Source organism: Urtica dioica, chromosome 6, assembly GCF_054948205.1.
Source record: "Urtica dioica subsp. dioica isolate 48M chromosome 6, U.dioica_male_clone48M_v1_H2, whole genome shotgun sequence".
NCBI classification, from domain to species: domain Eukaryota; kingdom Viridiplantae; phylum Streptophyta; class Magnoliopsida; order Rosales; family Urticaceae; genus Urtica; species Urtica dioica.
Genome location: NC_142761.1, coordinates 33,604,485 through 33,620,243, shown reverse-complemented (window position 1 = coordinate 33,620,243; position 15,759 = coordinate 33,604,485). Strand labels below are relative to the sequence as shown.

The 15,759-nt window shown below is 40.6% G+C and overlaps 3 protein-coding genes across 3 annotated transcripts; all 3 read right to left on the bottom strand.

The window, feature by feature from the left end:
* Positions 1-5,496: 5,496 nt before the first annotated feature.
* On the bottom strand, positions 5,497-6,433 carry LOC149393729 (uncharacterized). Its single transcript, XM_089618133.1, has 2 exons — positions 5,990-6,433; positions 5,497-5,925 (listed from the first exon to the last, which is right to left on the bottom strand). The coding sequence occupies exons 1-2, from the start codon at positions 6,431-6,433 to the stop codon at positions 5,497-5,499; spliced, it is 873 nt and encodes a 290-aa protein (XP_089474259.1).
* A 24-nt stretch (positions 6,434-6,457) lies between these two features.
* Positions 6,458-7,690, bottom strand: LOC149393728 (uncharacterized). The gene has a single exon (XM_089618132.1). The coding sequence runs from the start codon at positions 7,688-7,690 to the stop codon at positions 6,458-6,460; it is 1,233 nt and encodes a 410-aa protein (XP_089474258.1).
* Positions 7,691-8,851: 1,161 nt separating this feature from the next.
* LOC149393727 (uncharacterized) lies at positions 8,852-9,442 on the bottom strand. The gene has a single exon (XM_089618131.1). The coding sequence runs from the start codon at positions 9,440-9,442 to the stop codon at positions 8,852-8,854; it is 591 nt and encodes a 196-aa protein (XP_089474257.1).
* Between the last annotated feature and the right edge of the window lie 6,317 nt (positions 9,443-15,759).

The window sequence follows — 15,759 nt, the reverse complement described above, 5'->3', positions numbered from 1 at the left end:
GACATGTCTTAAGATATAACTGAAAGTTGAAGAATGTTCTCTAATTTGGCCTGAAGAAGTGATTGTTGAGGCTTATTTTTCCCCTTGATGTCCCTTTAAAACACCCAAACAAGAGAAGTACTAGATATGTTGCGCCTTGAGGACAACTCATATAATGTAATTGTAAATGTAGCGTGATATATTTAAAAAAAAAAAAAAAATTCCCATAGAAAGACCAAGCCATCCATTTTTTTTTTCAGCCCTCAAGGTTTAGAATATAGTCGATACATGTTAATACGGTATGCTAAATTATGTATGGATGCCATGTTCGTTTTATTAGCCATACAAATTGTATGTATGTTGGTTTATTAATCAAGTTAAATTTAATGTATGTATGCAACCAATAAGAAAGCTAAAATAAAATTAAAAGAGTTGTGTCATCTTACAAGGAGGCCATGGAATGAGATTTTTTTTATTCTGACTAGGCATATAATGTGGCATTTTCCATATTTTAAAAGATTTAAGAAAAATATGTGTTGTTATAATTAATTGTTGGAAAAGTAGTGTTTGATAATATGTCTCAAAACATGTATGTTGAGACAATTTGACCACCATGGATAAGATCTCACACTATTTCGGTAAATTTTTTGTTTTGCTCAAGTTTATACACGCAAGATTTGCATCGAGTATTTTCTACGCATTTATAGCTAGGAAAATCTTATTTCAACTTTCAGCCTCTTGACCACTATAAAAGAGATCGTCTACCCTTGGTGGTCTTTTTCTAAGCATTTTTCCATATGTACTATATGTTATCGGGTGTGTATTATTAGCGTGTTGAGAAACGGTTTGTTTGTTTGGTACATGTATATCTCTATATTGTCGTTTCCACTTATTCTAGTGATTGATAGATTGGGTCTGTAATTTGTGGGCATTGTTCATGTTCATTATATAATTGAAAGAAACAAACGCTTGGGTGAGGGGATCTCATATGAGTAGAAATGAGGGGATTTAGACTTAGGATAGATTAAATTGAAATTCACGAGTAGTAATAGGAAAATGTCTTTAAATATGTGATGATTCAGATAAGATCATTGTATCCTATTGATTACTTATTAATTAGTGAATTTTATTTTCACTGGGCAACAACCTTTCAGACTTATGTTACATTATACCAATTGGGTTAACAATTCCTTGTGTTTTTAACTTTTTATGTATTGCTTAATTGTTCATCTAAGCGTCGGGAATATCTTGTCGATCACATTAACTGTACGCCAACATTGTGTGCAACATCTTAATTTTGAGTAAGCAAAATTTTAATATGAAAATACAATAAACTTTCTAGAACCACATTTCCGGTCTAAATTATCACAAAAAATAAAAAATAATATGATGATAATATAGGTTAGGCAAACATGCTCACGGACATTGTCGGACCAAAATCATTTGTCCATTACTTGTTTTACACAGATGGATTATTTCTTCGACAACCTGGATTAGACGAATGGAAAATGAGTGCTCAATTTACACTGAAATCTATTGAAAGAAATTTAATTTTCTAAACAATATGTCATTGGATCATCTGATTTTAGTGATCCTAAGCTACTATTTATTTGTAACTAGCCATTTCACTGGCTCATTTTAAGATTCTAGCGCAAATTTTATTTTATTAAATAAAAACAAACCACCAGCCCGCAATATATTAAATTAACTAAAGAATGAGTTAAATTAACCTTTTGGGGCTCATGGACTTTTTTTTTTTATAAATGAAACTTGAGTTACTTTTTAAAAGAATGATGAGCTATTAGGCTACTGGTTTAATTGTCCCAATTTTCAAATTGAAACTATATATCAATAATCATGATCATAAATAAAACTAGAATTAATTCCTTTTTTACCCCCTGGACTCGTACCCCGATTACATTTCACCCCTTGGACTCGGAAATGTTGCAGAACTAATCTCAGAACTTAGACACGTGTTACAACTTGCTACTTCCGTCAGTATTTGGACGTTAAGTTTAACTCTTTGATGACGTGGCAATATTTTAAAGAGTATTAGAGTATTTTCTATTATTTTAAATACTTTTAATATTTAAATATTGTTATTAGATATATTAATTTTTTTTTTTAATAATTAATAAATCTAATAACAATATTAAAATATTAAAAGTATTTAAAATAATAGAAAATACTCTAATACTCTTTAAAATATTGCCACGTCATCAAAAAGTTAAACTTAACGTGCAAATACGGACGGAAGTGGCAAGTTGTAACACGTGTCTAAGTTCTGAGATTAGTTCTGCAACATTTCCGAGTCCAGGGGGTGAAATGTAATCGAGATACGAGTCCAGGGGGTAAAAAAGGAATTAAAGAACCCATAGGCAATAAAAAAAAGTAAAATAAATTGTAAACATTATAGTTATTAAGCTAAATAAATATATTATATGTTATGAGATTAAAAAATTTAGTCAATATTCGAGAAATTAATTATGAAAAAAATTGTATGCTTGATAATTTCTTGATTTATTTATCACCGGATGTTTTGCATTAAACATACGAATGAAATACCATCAATATGTGGTAACTAGCTTGGTCTAGCGGTAATCCCACACTCACCTCGACGGAGAGGTCATGGGTTCAAGCCCGCATGGGATGCAGAAATGCATGCCCCCTAGGATTTATTCTAATAAGTATGTAATCTTGGCCAAAAGTGCCACCTACTATGTAATCTTGGCCGATAGTACCACCTGCGCTTTGCACTGCTAATATATCATGTAATCATGGCCGATAGTGCCCCAACTCAAAAAAAAAAAATACCATCAATATTACTTGAGAAAATAAAAGGAATCATGTATAAGTAAACCAAGTTTATGTTAAACAATTAATACAATATAATAAAGCAGAAAACTTAATACACTTGAAATGTTAGGATTGTAAAATAGATAGTCAATGTTTTAAATAAAATAAGCAGTTTTAATGATGTGACAATTAATTAAAAAAAATTTGCATTATGAATTTATCATTTTATTTTGCAATTGATATTACCAAAAGATTGATTTATAAGCGCTATTATTAAGCAAATGTTAATTTCTGAATTTGGAGTTACGATTTGTTTGATTAGTAGTTGGTTTGATTTGTTTTGGAGCGATTTCTCTCAATTTCTGTGGGTTTTTGAAATTTTAGAAGTCAAATAAGTGGTTTGTTTAAATTATGGGTATTACGATTATCTAGTCAATTTAAAATTTGGGTTTAGCAAAATGGTCAAACTTTCTAAAGTTGAAGTTAACTGGTCAAATCTTAAAAATCACCAAACCCTTTCATTCACTCTTCAATACCAACATCGCCGTTGATATCTATTGGCATCGTCATCGATCTAGCTCTGTCGCCATCGCCTTTGATCTTCAGCGCCATCGCCGACGTTCTCACACGCCAACGTCATGATCTCTGTCACCATCGTCTTCGATCTCCATCGCCATCTCCGTCGGTCTCCGACCCATCTCTGTTGATATCCGTTGCATCGTCTTCGATCTCCGTCAGATCGTCGTCGATCTTCGATCCATTGCCGTCCTCGATACCATCAATTTCCGATCCATCGCCGTCGATCTCGATCGCCATCACTGTTGAACTAGGTTAGTCGACGTAAATTTCAGCTGGTCGACTTTATGTTCGTGTTCAACGCTTTTACTATTCTCATAATTTTAAAATAATTAATCAAGGTATCTAAAAGTTTAATCGATTATTTTTTTTATGTGTAATTGACTTGCCTTTAAGGCATTCAGTTCTTTCTGCTTGTGAGAGTTCTAATCAACACTCTATCATCAAGACACAAAATCGAAGGCTCCAAACAACTAAACAACACACACAAATACTGTAGATTAAAACTTTGGACACATGGGTTAATTATATTGCAACCTGAAAATACTAGTTCATGAACATGGACACGAACATAAAAACAAAAAATCTAAAAATTAAAAAATTCTGATAAAAATCAAAATAAACAATTTCAAAATCGATTAATGGACTGAAATTAGGTTTGGCAGCTAAAGAAAATTATCAAAATAAAATAATTTTAAAATATGAAATAATATATACCCTAATATGAAAATGGTATGTTAGTATTTTTACATTTTAAGAATAGCCTATAAAACCTTATCTATTGTGCTAAAGAATAAAGTTAAATTGACTATTTCATGTAAGAAAATCCTTAAATTATTTATTCATATTCTTTTTAGTTGTAATTAATAATTATTAAAAGTAGTTCCGTCAACATGTTTATTGGGCGATGTAGCTAAATTGCCAATTTAAAGTTATGAATTTGCAAAAAAAGTCAAAGTTTGTCTTAATTTAGTGAAATAGCCAAAATGTGCAGCAATCTGGTTTCAAAAGTTTTTTTGACCCCAAGATTAAATTTTGTTGAAATTGATAAATTGCTTATGATAATCGTCAAAAAAATTTAATCTTGGCTGTTAATTTTTTTTTTTTTTAAAACGTAAATTTGACTACTTTGTTGAAAAGTTAAAACTTTGACTGTTTTGCTAAACAATAAGTTTTAAATGGCTATTTTGTTCAGTTTTTCCATGTTTATTTAAGTTATTGTTATTTTACAATGTATAACACTATTAATTACTTAGCAAAATTTAAATATTAATTTAGTCAATAAACTAGGGTATCCAAAAATAAATTCTGAACTGAGATTAAACCATATATAAATAACGTTGCAACGCTGACTTTATATGAATTGAATTGATGTAAATCGGATTTGAAACAGACCTGGTATATCCCATAGAACATGCGTATATATAGTTATAACTTTAAAGTCCTTAATTTTGAAGTCCTTATCAATGGTGTATTTGATATATAATAAAATTTGCTTCAGATGTTCTAGGAGGAATATTTTAATATATCTTAAGAAATAAGGAAATCTCTAAAACGCAAAAACGTGGTCAGAACTCTTTGGAAAATGTGATTAAGCTAAGTTTGTTGGTTTTATAATATGAATAAAACCTGGTTAATTGACAGTTAGAACAAGTTGGCAATTAAAACCAATTTAAATTCGTATGACCCTAGTTCAATGTTTGTGAGAGAAAAAATTGCTTGAGTTCTCGGTGACGGGACAGTCACGATGTGCCCACGTGGAGTAGTTGATGGAATATCATCGTGGAAATCCATAATAATTATATTTTATTTCACATTTTCTGATGATTATGTCTCACAAAAATGCACTACTTGTTTCAAACAACAAGCTATGCCATGCATAAAAATTCCATGACCGGCATTGTTCTTGCGGTGTATTGGAATTTGGAACATGCTCGAGGCCAACATTTAATTAAATATTAGAGAGAGTGTATTTATGATCATGAATAAATAATTAAATAGTATCATTCCAATGGATTACTTACTATCGTAGTTTATAGTATATAGGTCCAATGAATAAATAATCATATTTTTTTTTTGAAAAACGTGGGCGGTACCACGAGAAGTAACATAAACACCCTCACGTATGGCGAAGGAATACCGTGGTTACAACGAGTCACTATCATTAAGAACATCACGGACTGCACAAGGCGGGACATGCCCCGACCATCGAGCCTCCTTATTAACAAAAAGGGCATATTTCGCCAAATTATGAGCAACCATGTTACAAGAGCGGGGGATAAAGATAAAAGAAACATCCAAAAAGTTCAACGAGCTAACCTTGATGTCTTCTAAAATAGTCCCAAGCTCTGTAAGTGGGATAACTCCTCTCCTAATAGCATTGACCACACGGAGGCAATCGGACTGCACCACCACCCGTTCGAGGCCCAAGTCCTTAACAAGGTCGAGCCCCCGGAGAATGGCTTTCGCCTCCGCAAGTTCCGGCAATAGTCCGAGAGCTTCAGCCGCCACCTCCGAAGTCAAAACTCTTCCCCGGTGGTCGCGAATCACCCCCCCCGGTTCCGTAGCGACCGCCTATCACATCCACCGCCGCATCAACGCTAATCGCACACACCCCGGGATTTGGTGGAGGCCAAACCGAGACCGTACCCCTGCTGCCCTCCCGTTGCCGTGGCTTGTTAGCCTCACGATAAGCGTCAAGGAAGCCTCCGGCCCATTCCACGAGAGCCTCGGGTGACCACTTCGACTTACTGGAAAGCACTTTGTTTCGATGGTTCCATAATTCCCATACCAAGACAATAAGAAACTCGAAGTTACTAACCTCAACGGACTTCGAAATTTTGATGAAGGTCCCCACCACGTCCTCTCCACGGTTATCTTTGATGGTCATGTCGAAGTTCGTAAGGGCCCACGCTTTTTTCACCCAAGCACAATCCCAAATCGCATGATTCACCGTTTCCGGTCTTCCGTGACACAAAGGACAATGGTCCTTATCGACAATTTTACGCCGGAGAAGGAGAGACATCACCGGAATCCATCCTTTGCACACTCTCCAAACAAAAAGTTTTATCTTCGGGGGCATTGAGAGTTTCCAAAAGCCGTTCCACTAAGAAGCCGAAGCCGAGGGATTCGAAGAGCTCGGCCTCGCCAAGGAGGTACACGCCCGCCAATAGCCGCTCTTCACCGAGTACTCGCCGTCTTCGGAATAGTGCCATCGCAGCATGTCGGCCGTCCCCGCTCTACTCTCTGGAATAGCAAGGATCGCCTCCGCATCTTCTCTCCCGAACATGTTTCGGACCAAGGCTTCATTCCATTTCCCGTCGTGATGTTTGAGCTCCGCCACTCGCATGTCTTCGGGGATAAATGGGGGGTCGATGAGAGAAGGGTTTGTAGATCGGGGGATCCACTTATCCTTAGAGACAAACACCGACTCCCCATCTCCCACTCTCCATCTTGTTCCCTCAAGGATCACTTCTTTGCCCCACACTAAGCCCCGCCAAAGGTTAGAGCCATACGAGGGAGACGAAGCTTCCAAGAGGGTGCCATTCGGGTAGTAGCATTCCCGTAGTACCCTCTCAATGAGGCTGCCCCGCCGACGAATAAGGCGCCAAACACTTTTGGCGACGAGTGCTTGGTTAAACTTCTCCAAATCTCTGAATCCGAGTCCCCCCTCGCTTTTATGTCTAGTAAGCTCCTCCCATTTGCACCAATGGATTTTTCGTTCCTCTCCACTATTACCCCACCAAAACTTGGTCACCGCTTTATGAATAGCGAAGACCTCCACTCTCCTCTTGCCGGTGAGTGTGGGGAGACCAAGGTATCGAACGTGGCAATCCGTGATAGACACCCCAAGATTCGAAGCGATTTCAAGTTTAGTCTCCTCCGCCACGTCCTTCCCGAAACTAATATCGGATTTGGAGAAGTTAACAAGTTGTCCGGAAGCCGCAGCGTATGTGTCGAGGCAGCCCCTAATAGTCTCGCTCTCCTCCATAGAAGCGCGGAAAAAGATGAGACTATCATCGGCGAAGAGCAAGTGGGAAACCCGGAAGTCTCCACGGCCAAACCGGACTCCTGTGATGTCACCCCGACTTTCCCCTTCTTTGAGGAGGCTTGAGAGACCCTCCGCGCATATAAGGAAAAGAAAAGGCGAGAGCGGGTCCCCTTGGCGAAGGCCTCTCTCCGGAATCACCCTCCCCCGAATCCGGCCGTTGATGTTGAAGGAGAAACTCACCGACGTGATGCATCTCATAACTTTCTCTACCCACTCCTCAGCAAAACCCAGTTTTAGCATCATGGATTCGATGAAGGTCCATTCCATTCGGTCATATGCTTTGGCCATATCGATCTTGAGAGCCGCGCACCCTCCGTTCTAGAATCTACCATTCTTCATCGTATGGATACCTTCGAAGCACACCATGATGTTGTCGAAGATTTTCCGGCCCCCCACGAAAGCCCATTGGTTTTCCGAGATCACCGTCTCCATGACAACCCTAAGCCTCGAGACAAGACACCGAGAGACCACTTTGTATATCACATTACAAAGGCTTATGGGTCGGAAATCACTAACCTTTTCGGGAGAGTCGACCTTCGGGATGAGGGTGATGATGGTGTCATTAATCTCTTCCACCGGATCACCGTTGTTAAGAATACCCAAGCACACGCGAGTTACCCGGTCGCCCACCACCTCCCAATGCCTTTGATAGAAGAGGGCCGGGAACCCATCACTCCCCGGAGCTTTGATAGCCCCCATCGCGAAGACCTCTCTTTTCACATCATCCTCCTCAAAAGGTCGGAGAAGCTCCAAATTCATGTCGGCATTCACTTTCGGTGTTACACCTCTCACCACCTCCTCAATGGAATTCGATGACGGCATGGAGGAAGTAAAAATCCCACGGAAGTACTCGGAAACCACATCTTCGATACCTTTGTCATCTTCACGTCGCTCCTCGGTATGGTCAAGAAGGGACCGGATATGATTTCTCTTCTTCCTCGACGAGGCCCGACGATGGAAGAGGGCCTGATTTTTATCATCGCACCTCATCCAATCCATTCTACTCCGTTGGCGCCAATAAACCTCGTCTTTTTCAAGAAGTGCATCGAGTTGACGTTGTTCACGACCCAAGTTCCCACGACCAGCCCCGTATCTTGAGTCGCCCGCTACGCGCACCACTTCCTTTTGTCTCTCGATTTTAGCCTTCAGCCCCGACTTCCAATCTCGCCCCCATGCCCCGAGATTCTCCCTACATCTCCGAAGCAGCTCAAGGAACGACGGGACCCCTTCACCCGTGCACGAGGCCCAAGTCGATCGAATCCGGTTCGCACACTCCTCCTCGCCACACCATGCTTCCTCGAAGAAAAACCAGCGCGGTGCTCTCAGGAGATACCCCGACGTTCTCCCTTTAGAAGCCAAGAGCAAGGGCCGATGGTCCGAGTTCCAATACTCAAGATGAAGGACCTTAGCATTCGGGTAGTAGTTACGCCATTCCGCATTGACAAGGCATCAGTCAAGTCTCTCCTCCACGCTATCCGGGTCCGAACTCTTCCTCCAAGTGAACGTCGGGCCTTCGAAACCCAAGTCTTCAAGGTCGCAATCTTCTAACATATGTCGAAAGGCATCCACCAAGTAAGTATCACGTCTTCTCCCGTGGCTAAGTTCCGAGTCATGCGCGACCTCGTTAAGATCCCCCCCAACGAGCCAAGGACCTTGAAACGAGGCCAAGACTCGGCGAATGAGGTCCCAAGAAAACTTCCTGTTCGATGCCACCGGATCACCGTAAAGACCCAAGAACCTCGAACGAACACCATCCTCATCAACAACCCACCCTTCGATGTGAAACCGTGAAAACGAACACAAGGAGAAGCTGATCGGCTCCCTCCAGAGAAGAAGAAGCCCGCCACTCCTCCCCACACACTCCACCGCAAAACAACTACCGTACCCCAAAAAAACACGAACCCGTTCAGCCGCACTTCTTTTAAGCTTAGTTTCCAATAAAAAGATTAAATCGGGCTTGTACTTAAGAGAGTGCGACCGAAGGGTCCTTCTCGTCCCGGGATTTCCCAATCCCTGGACGTTCCAAAAGAGGAGAATCATTGCTTCCGGTCGCCCACAACAACCTGGGGCGCCGCTTCAGAAGTTTTGGGCTCCCCTGCCAAATCCAAACCATTGCGTTCAGAAATTACAGAGGAAGAGAAGTTGAGCGAGGAGGTAAGCCTGGTCTCCTGTGAGGTCCTCGCCGAGCCAACAGGAGTGTCAAGATTGGGGTCCGAGTTTACAGTCTCCTTCTGATCCCCCAACCCATCTTCATTCGCGGAGTAAACACCATTTTTTCCTGGTCCCTGTCTAGCCCGCTTCTTCCATGAGGATTTATCAGCCGCCGCTAACCTGGATCGTTTCTGATTAGCTCCACTGCCTCGTCCTCCTTTGCGCCTAAGAGTGCTCGTCTCAGGTGGGTAGTCCAACGTACCTTCACCTCCGCTACGAGCCGCCGTTCCCACCCCAAATTCAAATTTTGGCGCGGGTTCTCCTGTGGCACTTCCAGCAGCCTTGCCGGATTGTCCCTGCGATCCCAACAACTCGGCTTTCTCCTCCTGAAAAGTGGTTGCCGGAGCAAATCCACCCCCAGCATCTTTGGTCGTACCCAGGTCGCTCCCATTCCCCAATGGGTATTCCTTGTTCGACTCCCCACACGCAAATGGTAAAGGATCCCCTACATTCGCAAATTCGGACTTCCCAGAGTGTTTCTCCGTGGCCCTCGTTCCCTCCTGCGCCTTGGGCTTCTCACAAGAATCCAGCCAACCCAAAGAGCCATAGTCGGTTTCAACAGTCCTTGGGCCTTTAGTAAAGTTTGCTGGGCCTTGTCCCGAGTGGGCCCATATGTTAAACGCCTCCACCTTTTTCTTAAACTCCTGGGTAGCCTGGCGTTTCTCTCTCCCTGATCTAGAAGACGCAGACACCCCTTCATCATCAATTATCATTTTTTCCTTGGAACCACGCGAGATTGGATTCCCCCTCCTCCGACTTCCGAGGGCATCTCGTGCCTTGATTGGGTAAGGTTTTCCCAACGTTCCTTCTGTTTTCCAACGGGATTGGCTGGCGATTGCGATTTCCCAGGAATATTATTTTGCCTAGGGAGCTGCGAAACCCCAGACCCCTGCGACGACGTAGGAATCGGGGCCGAGGCGGCGGCCTGTGAGTTCACTGGGATCTCCTCCGACCCCGGTTCCTGTTGCCCACCGGACTGGTCCTCTCCCCCATATCGTCTCGGTTTGTCTCTTGACTCCTCCATGGTCTGGTTCGTCTGGATTCTCCCACCTTCCTTCACCGGCGAGCCACCCTCAGTCTCTACTGCTCTAGCCCGAGACAGGAACACTCCCGGCCTTCTTTTGTCCGCTCTGAGCCATGGTCCAAAAGCTTTCACCACCGCTCCATCCTCTCTTTGGATCTGCAGGGGTGGGTCCGGACAGGCTCTGCTGTCATGGGATAGACCACCGCAGTTAAAACAGATCGGAGGTAAACGCTCATACTGGAATTCAACCCAGAATTTCTTCCCCCCACTTGGTACAAACCGTCCCGGGCTTAACTTTCCGTCGATGGGTAACGCCGCCTTGAACCTAAAGAAGTTATTAAAAATAACATCTTTAGGTTTGCCGATGTTGATTTCTGAAATCCTCCCCACTGTACTAGCCACTTTGTTCGCATTCTTCAGCGTAACCAACACCGGTGGCATCCCCACAGCACGAACCCATAAAGAAATTTCCTCCAGCCTCTCTGATTTCCAGTCCCCTGACATGGGCCATCTCTTTACAAGGATAGTACCCTGGGCGAAGCACCAAGGGTTTCTTGAGATAACATACTGACACTCTTCCTTCTGAGCACACCATAATTGAAACGTGAAATCCAGTTCATCGGCTTTAAGCACTTTCAGACGCCAACCTTTGGACAGGCCCCACAACCCCTCTAGGAGGGCTCCCAGGACTTGTCGTCGGATTGGCTTCCTCAGCACCAGTCTCCCCAGAATACCTTCCTCAGCTAAGGAATTCGCAGGCTCCGATTGAACCTCCCAATCCTCGTCATCATCCTCCATTCCCATAAGAATAGTCTTGTTAATTAGCTCCTCAACTTCGATGTTTCCTTCTGTCATATTCTACTCAGGGTAGTCACACTCACAGGGAGAGCTTCTCACGAAGAGTCTACGAATAAATAATCATATTAAACGTTAAAAATTATCATATAATCATTGTTTCAAATTTATTTGATAAATAATCATCAGTAATTATTAACACCGCTAAATATACGTAAATACTCACCGAAACTTCCAGCCTCAAATAAATTTCGGTGGGTATTTACGTATTTTCAGTAGTGTAAATAATTGATGGTGACTATTTACCAAATATTTACGAAAAGTTGGATAACTAGCAATTCATCTATTTTTGGTGACTTCGTTAGCGAATTATTTGTATTATATATTTAAATTTTTCACTAATCACAGATTCTTTATTATTCATAGTCTAAGGTGTATCGCCAATCAATTAATTTTAAATTTAACAGTTAGGTGAACGGATATTAATTGGCTACATAGCCATCTTAAACACTAGGAATTTGGTTTAAGCCAACCTTTCGTTAATTTCTCGTAAATAGCCATCTTGCTTACGTGGCAGCTTATTAATTGAAATTTTTTTACACGTTTACCCTTATTAATTAAGCTGACTAATTAAAGATTTTTTTTTTAATTTCAATATTTCCGATTTGGAAAGAGTTTTTAACATGTATTTCAGGATTTTATGGATGTGAGATATGCGTTGACTTTAGCTAAGTTTGTTTCTATTTTCGTGGCTATTAATTATGGAATATAATCAGTAAATATTTTTTTTATTTACTGAATATTATTTGATTCAAAACAGCGAATCATCCTCGATGAAACAATTGGTATTAACTGTAAATATGCTTTGTATTTACAATGCATTTACGATGAAACAAGTGGTATATTAACTGTAAATCAATATTGTATTTATAATAATGGATAAGAATTCACCAGAACCAAAATCTCAGCAAATTCACAATCACTGAAACAAATCTCATACACTCAAAACCACCAGCAATTCCGATGAAGAAGAAGAAGAACATAGAAAAAAAAATGAAGGATCATCATAATACAAGAAATCCTTTAATCCCTCCACCAATCCAATCCGATAGGCACAGCCCGTTTTCCGTTACCATCGACGAGCGTCGGCCGATGTTGGAGATGGTGGACGAGTGTCGGAGCCGATGTTGCAGAGGGTGGAGCGTCGGCCGATGTTGCAGAGCGTTGATTTTTTTTTATCGGTTGTGTAGAGATAAAGAGAGAGAGAGCATAGATATCTTCATTAATGGAGTTTTAAATGCTCCCTCAATTTGTGTGAGTCGTTATGGCCGAATATTTTGTTTTCTATTTGAATTAATGGGCTGAAAATAATGAGGGAGAATTCGGCTAGAGTTATTTGAGGTCATTCACGTCTTTTAACATGCTGTAAATAGATTGATGTGACTATTAATTGGAAATTAACATAAGGTTGACTAAAACTAAAACCCTTATAACAGTGTGGCTATATACTCATATAACCCTTTTACTTTTGGTGTTTTGATCCTTTTGACCGGGTATACCTTGGTCTCCAATAATATAAGTATTTGAGTATAACTATAGTTGTTAAAGAATGAATCAAAAGCCGAGTATTCAACCTTGAACTCTAGGAGTACCTCGGGATTAAGGTTGATCTTTGCTGCAAGCATAAGGTTTATCTGTGATGCAAGCATAAGGTTTATCTTTGCTGCAAGTATCATTTGTGATTTTAATTAATTTGTGAGTTGTAACTGCTCCTTAAACATGTAATAAAGATTTGTCCAAGACTTGCCTGGTGTCACCATAAAAATGCTCTCACTGTTCGAACCATTCTGCAGTGAGACACATATTGTGATTTGGTGTATAATTACTTATGCATAAACAAATGATTTACCAGTTTAAGAGCTCCAAATGGCAAACACATATGTAGGTAACTATGTATTTTCAAAGTTTGAAAACTTCGGATTACTAGTTTATAACACTTGTCACAATGTTTATAACCTTACACCTTAATTTGTAGCTCCAATAATAATGAGATTGTAAAGGATAGTACAAAGATGGAACGGTAGATAATTTGCATCTGGATTTAGATTTATCCTGTATTGGGGATTGAGGTAATAACAAGTAATATTTGTGATTATATTATTTGGTAAAACATTCTTTGTGTTTACATTGTACAATTGATCACACTCCGAGATGCTAGAGGAGACTTTGAATAGCGATGCACAATATCAAAAAGGGAGACATTGCATGTAATGTATTGGAATGGAACCCCAAAGCTATTGATTTTTGTGAATCTTGTCACGAATCACTTTGTCATTTGCTTGCCAGAGGTTTCAGAGCAAGTTCATAGTTATCCAAACCAAACAAAGGAATGATCTAGCATATAATAGACTGGAAAAACTAGTCTTATGTTCCAATAATAAAAAATTAAGCCTAAGAGAACTGAAAAGAAAACAAAAAAACTTCATGGTGCGGATAGCCTTTGGATATCAACGGCATGGATAATTTGGGCGCTCAAAATGAGTGAGATGATGAATTATTTCACTACGTGTCTGGTTTTCACATGGATGACAAAAACAAAAATTTGGATCCTACAATTGCTTTTGTTGTTACATTGGAATTGGCGTTTTGTTTCAGGAAACTCTTATGTCTCAAGGGTTATGATTGACATTGCACAGAACATCCTTCGTCCCTTTTCGCCAGGACTCGATGTGGCCTTTCCTGACAGCTTTTTGTCTGTCCGTGTCCTGATGTGTGCCATCTGTTTCTGGTGTCCGATTTCAGGACATTCTCTTTGGTTGTCTCTTATAAAAGGAGAATGTTTTACCCTAGGTAGGGTTACACACTTTACACACCGAAATAGCTCTTTCAAGAAAAGTCTGGGTTCTTCATGTGGGGTTTTTGATTGTCATCGGTGAAGACGAATCTTGCCTTTTATTGTTATTGTTGTTGTAGTGGATGTTATTGTTATGAAGTGAAACACTGGGAGAGTGTGAGTGTGAAAAGTGAGGGGAGCTCAAATCTTGGGGGAGCCTAGATTAGAAACTTCATAGAAATAGTTTGGAGCTAGGAATAGTGGAAGGTGATCATCCATTGTATTCCCGTGTATACTCATTCTATTATCTAGTGCAAGTACTCTTTGGATTCAAATCCTCCTTGAGTAGGCAGTTGAGGCCGAACTGGATTACCACTCTTGGTGTTCTTACTTGTGTTTTATGATCTGGTGTTCTTTTGGTTGTCCCTAACTAGACAGGTTAAACAGTGGATCTGGACTTTTAAGTGGTATCAGAGCAGGCACCCTAAGCTACTGGGTGATATTCTCTCGATCCTACTGTTTCTCTCTCCTATTATGGACATGTTCAGGGAAGGCGGCTCAATTTCTCAAGCTCCTCTGCTCGATGGCTAAAACTACGCGTACTGGAAGGCTAAGATGGGAGCGTTTATAAGGTCCATCAATCACAAGACCTGGAAGTCCATAATCACTGGGTGGGAATCCCCCAAGAAGGCTCTAGAAGATGGTGTTACCTTTGTGAAGAAAGCAGAGATTGAGTAGAGTCCCACATAAGATGAAGTTGCTCTCTCTAACTCCAAAGCTCTCAATGCTATCTATAATGTTGTTGATAGAAATGTGTTCAGACTGATCAATACCTGTGAGAGTGCCAAGGAGGATTGAGATATTCTTGAGACAGCTTTTGAGGGGACTGACAAAGTGAAAAATTCTCGATTACAACTTGTCACCACCAAGTTTGAGAACATGAGAATGCATGAGAATGAAACCATCAGTGAGTTCTATGTGAGAGTTAGAGACCTCTCTAATGAGTCTCACTCTCTAGGGGAACCCATGTCAGATGCCAAGCTTGTCAAGAAAATCTTGAGATCTCTTCCTGAGAGGTTCAAGATCAAGGTGACTACGATAGATGAAGTGCATGACACATCTGCGATGAAAGTGGATGAACTCATTGGGTCATTACTCACATACGAGATGTCCTTCTCAGGGTCTTCGGAGAAGAAATCAAAGGCCCTTGCTCTTAAAGCCTCTGCCCCCGAATCCTCGTATCCTCAGGTTGAGGCATCCTCAGAATCTTACAAGGAATCTTTGGCCTTACAAGGAATCTTTGGCCTTACTAGTCAAAAATTACGGGAAGCTTATGAAAAGGTTTGAGAAAAGATCCTCTAACATCCCAGGGCAATCAAATGCACCCTTCAACTGGGAGAAAACCCTCAGGGGTATAAACTAGGAATTCCCAATAGAAAAAAAAGAGAAGAACGGGGAAATACTCATGTGTTTAAGGGTAAAGGTATACAATGC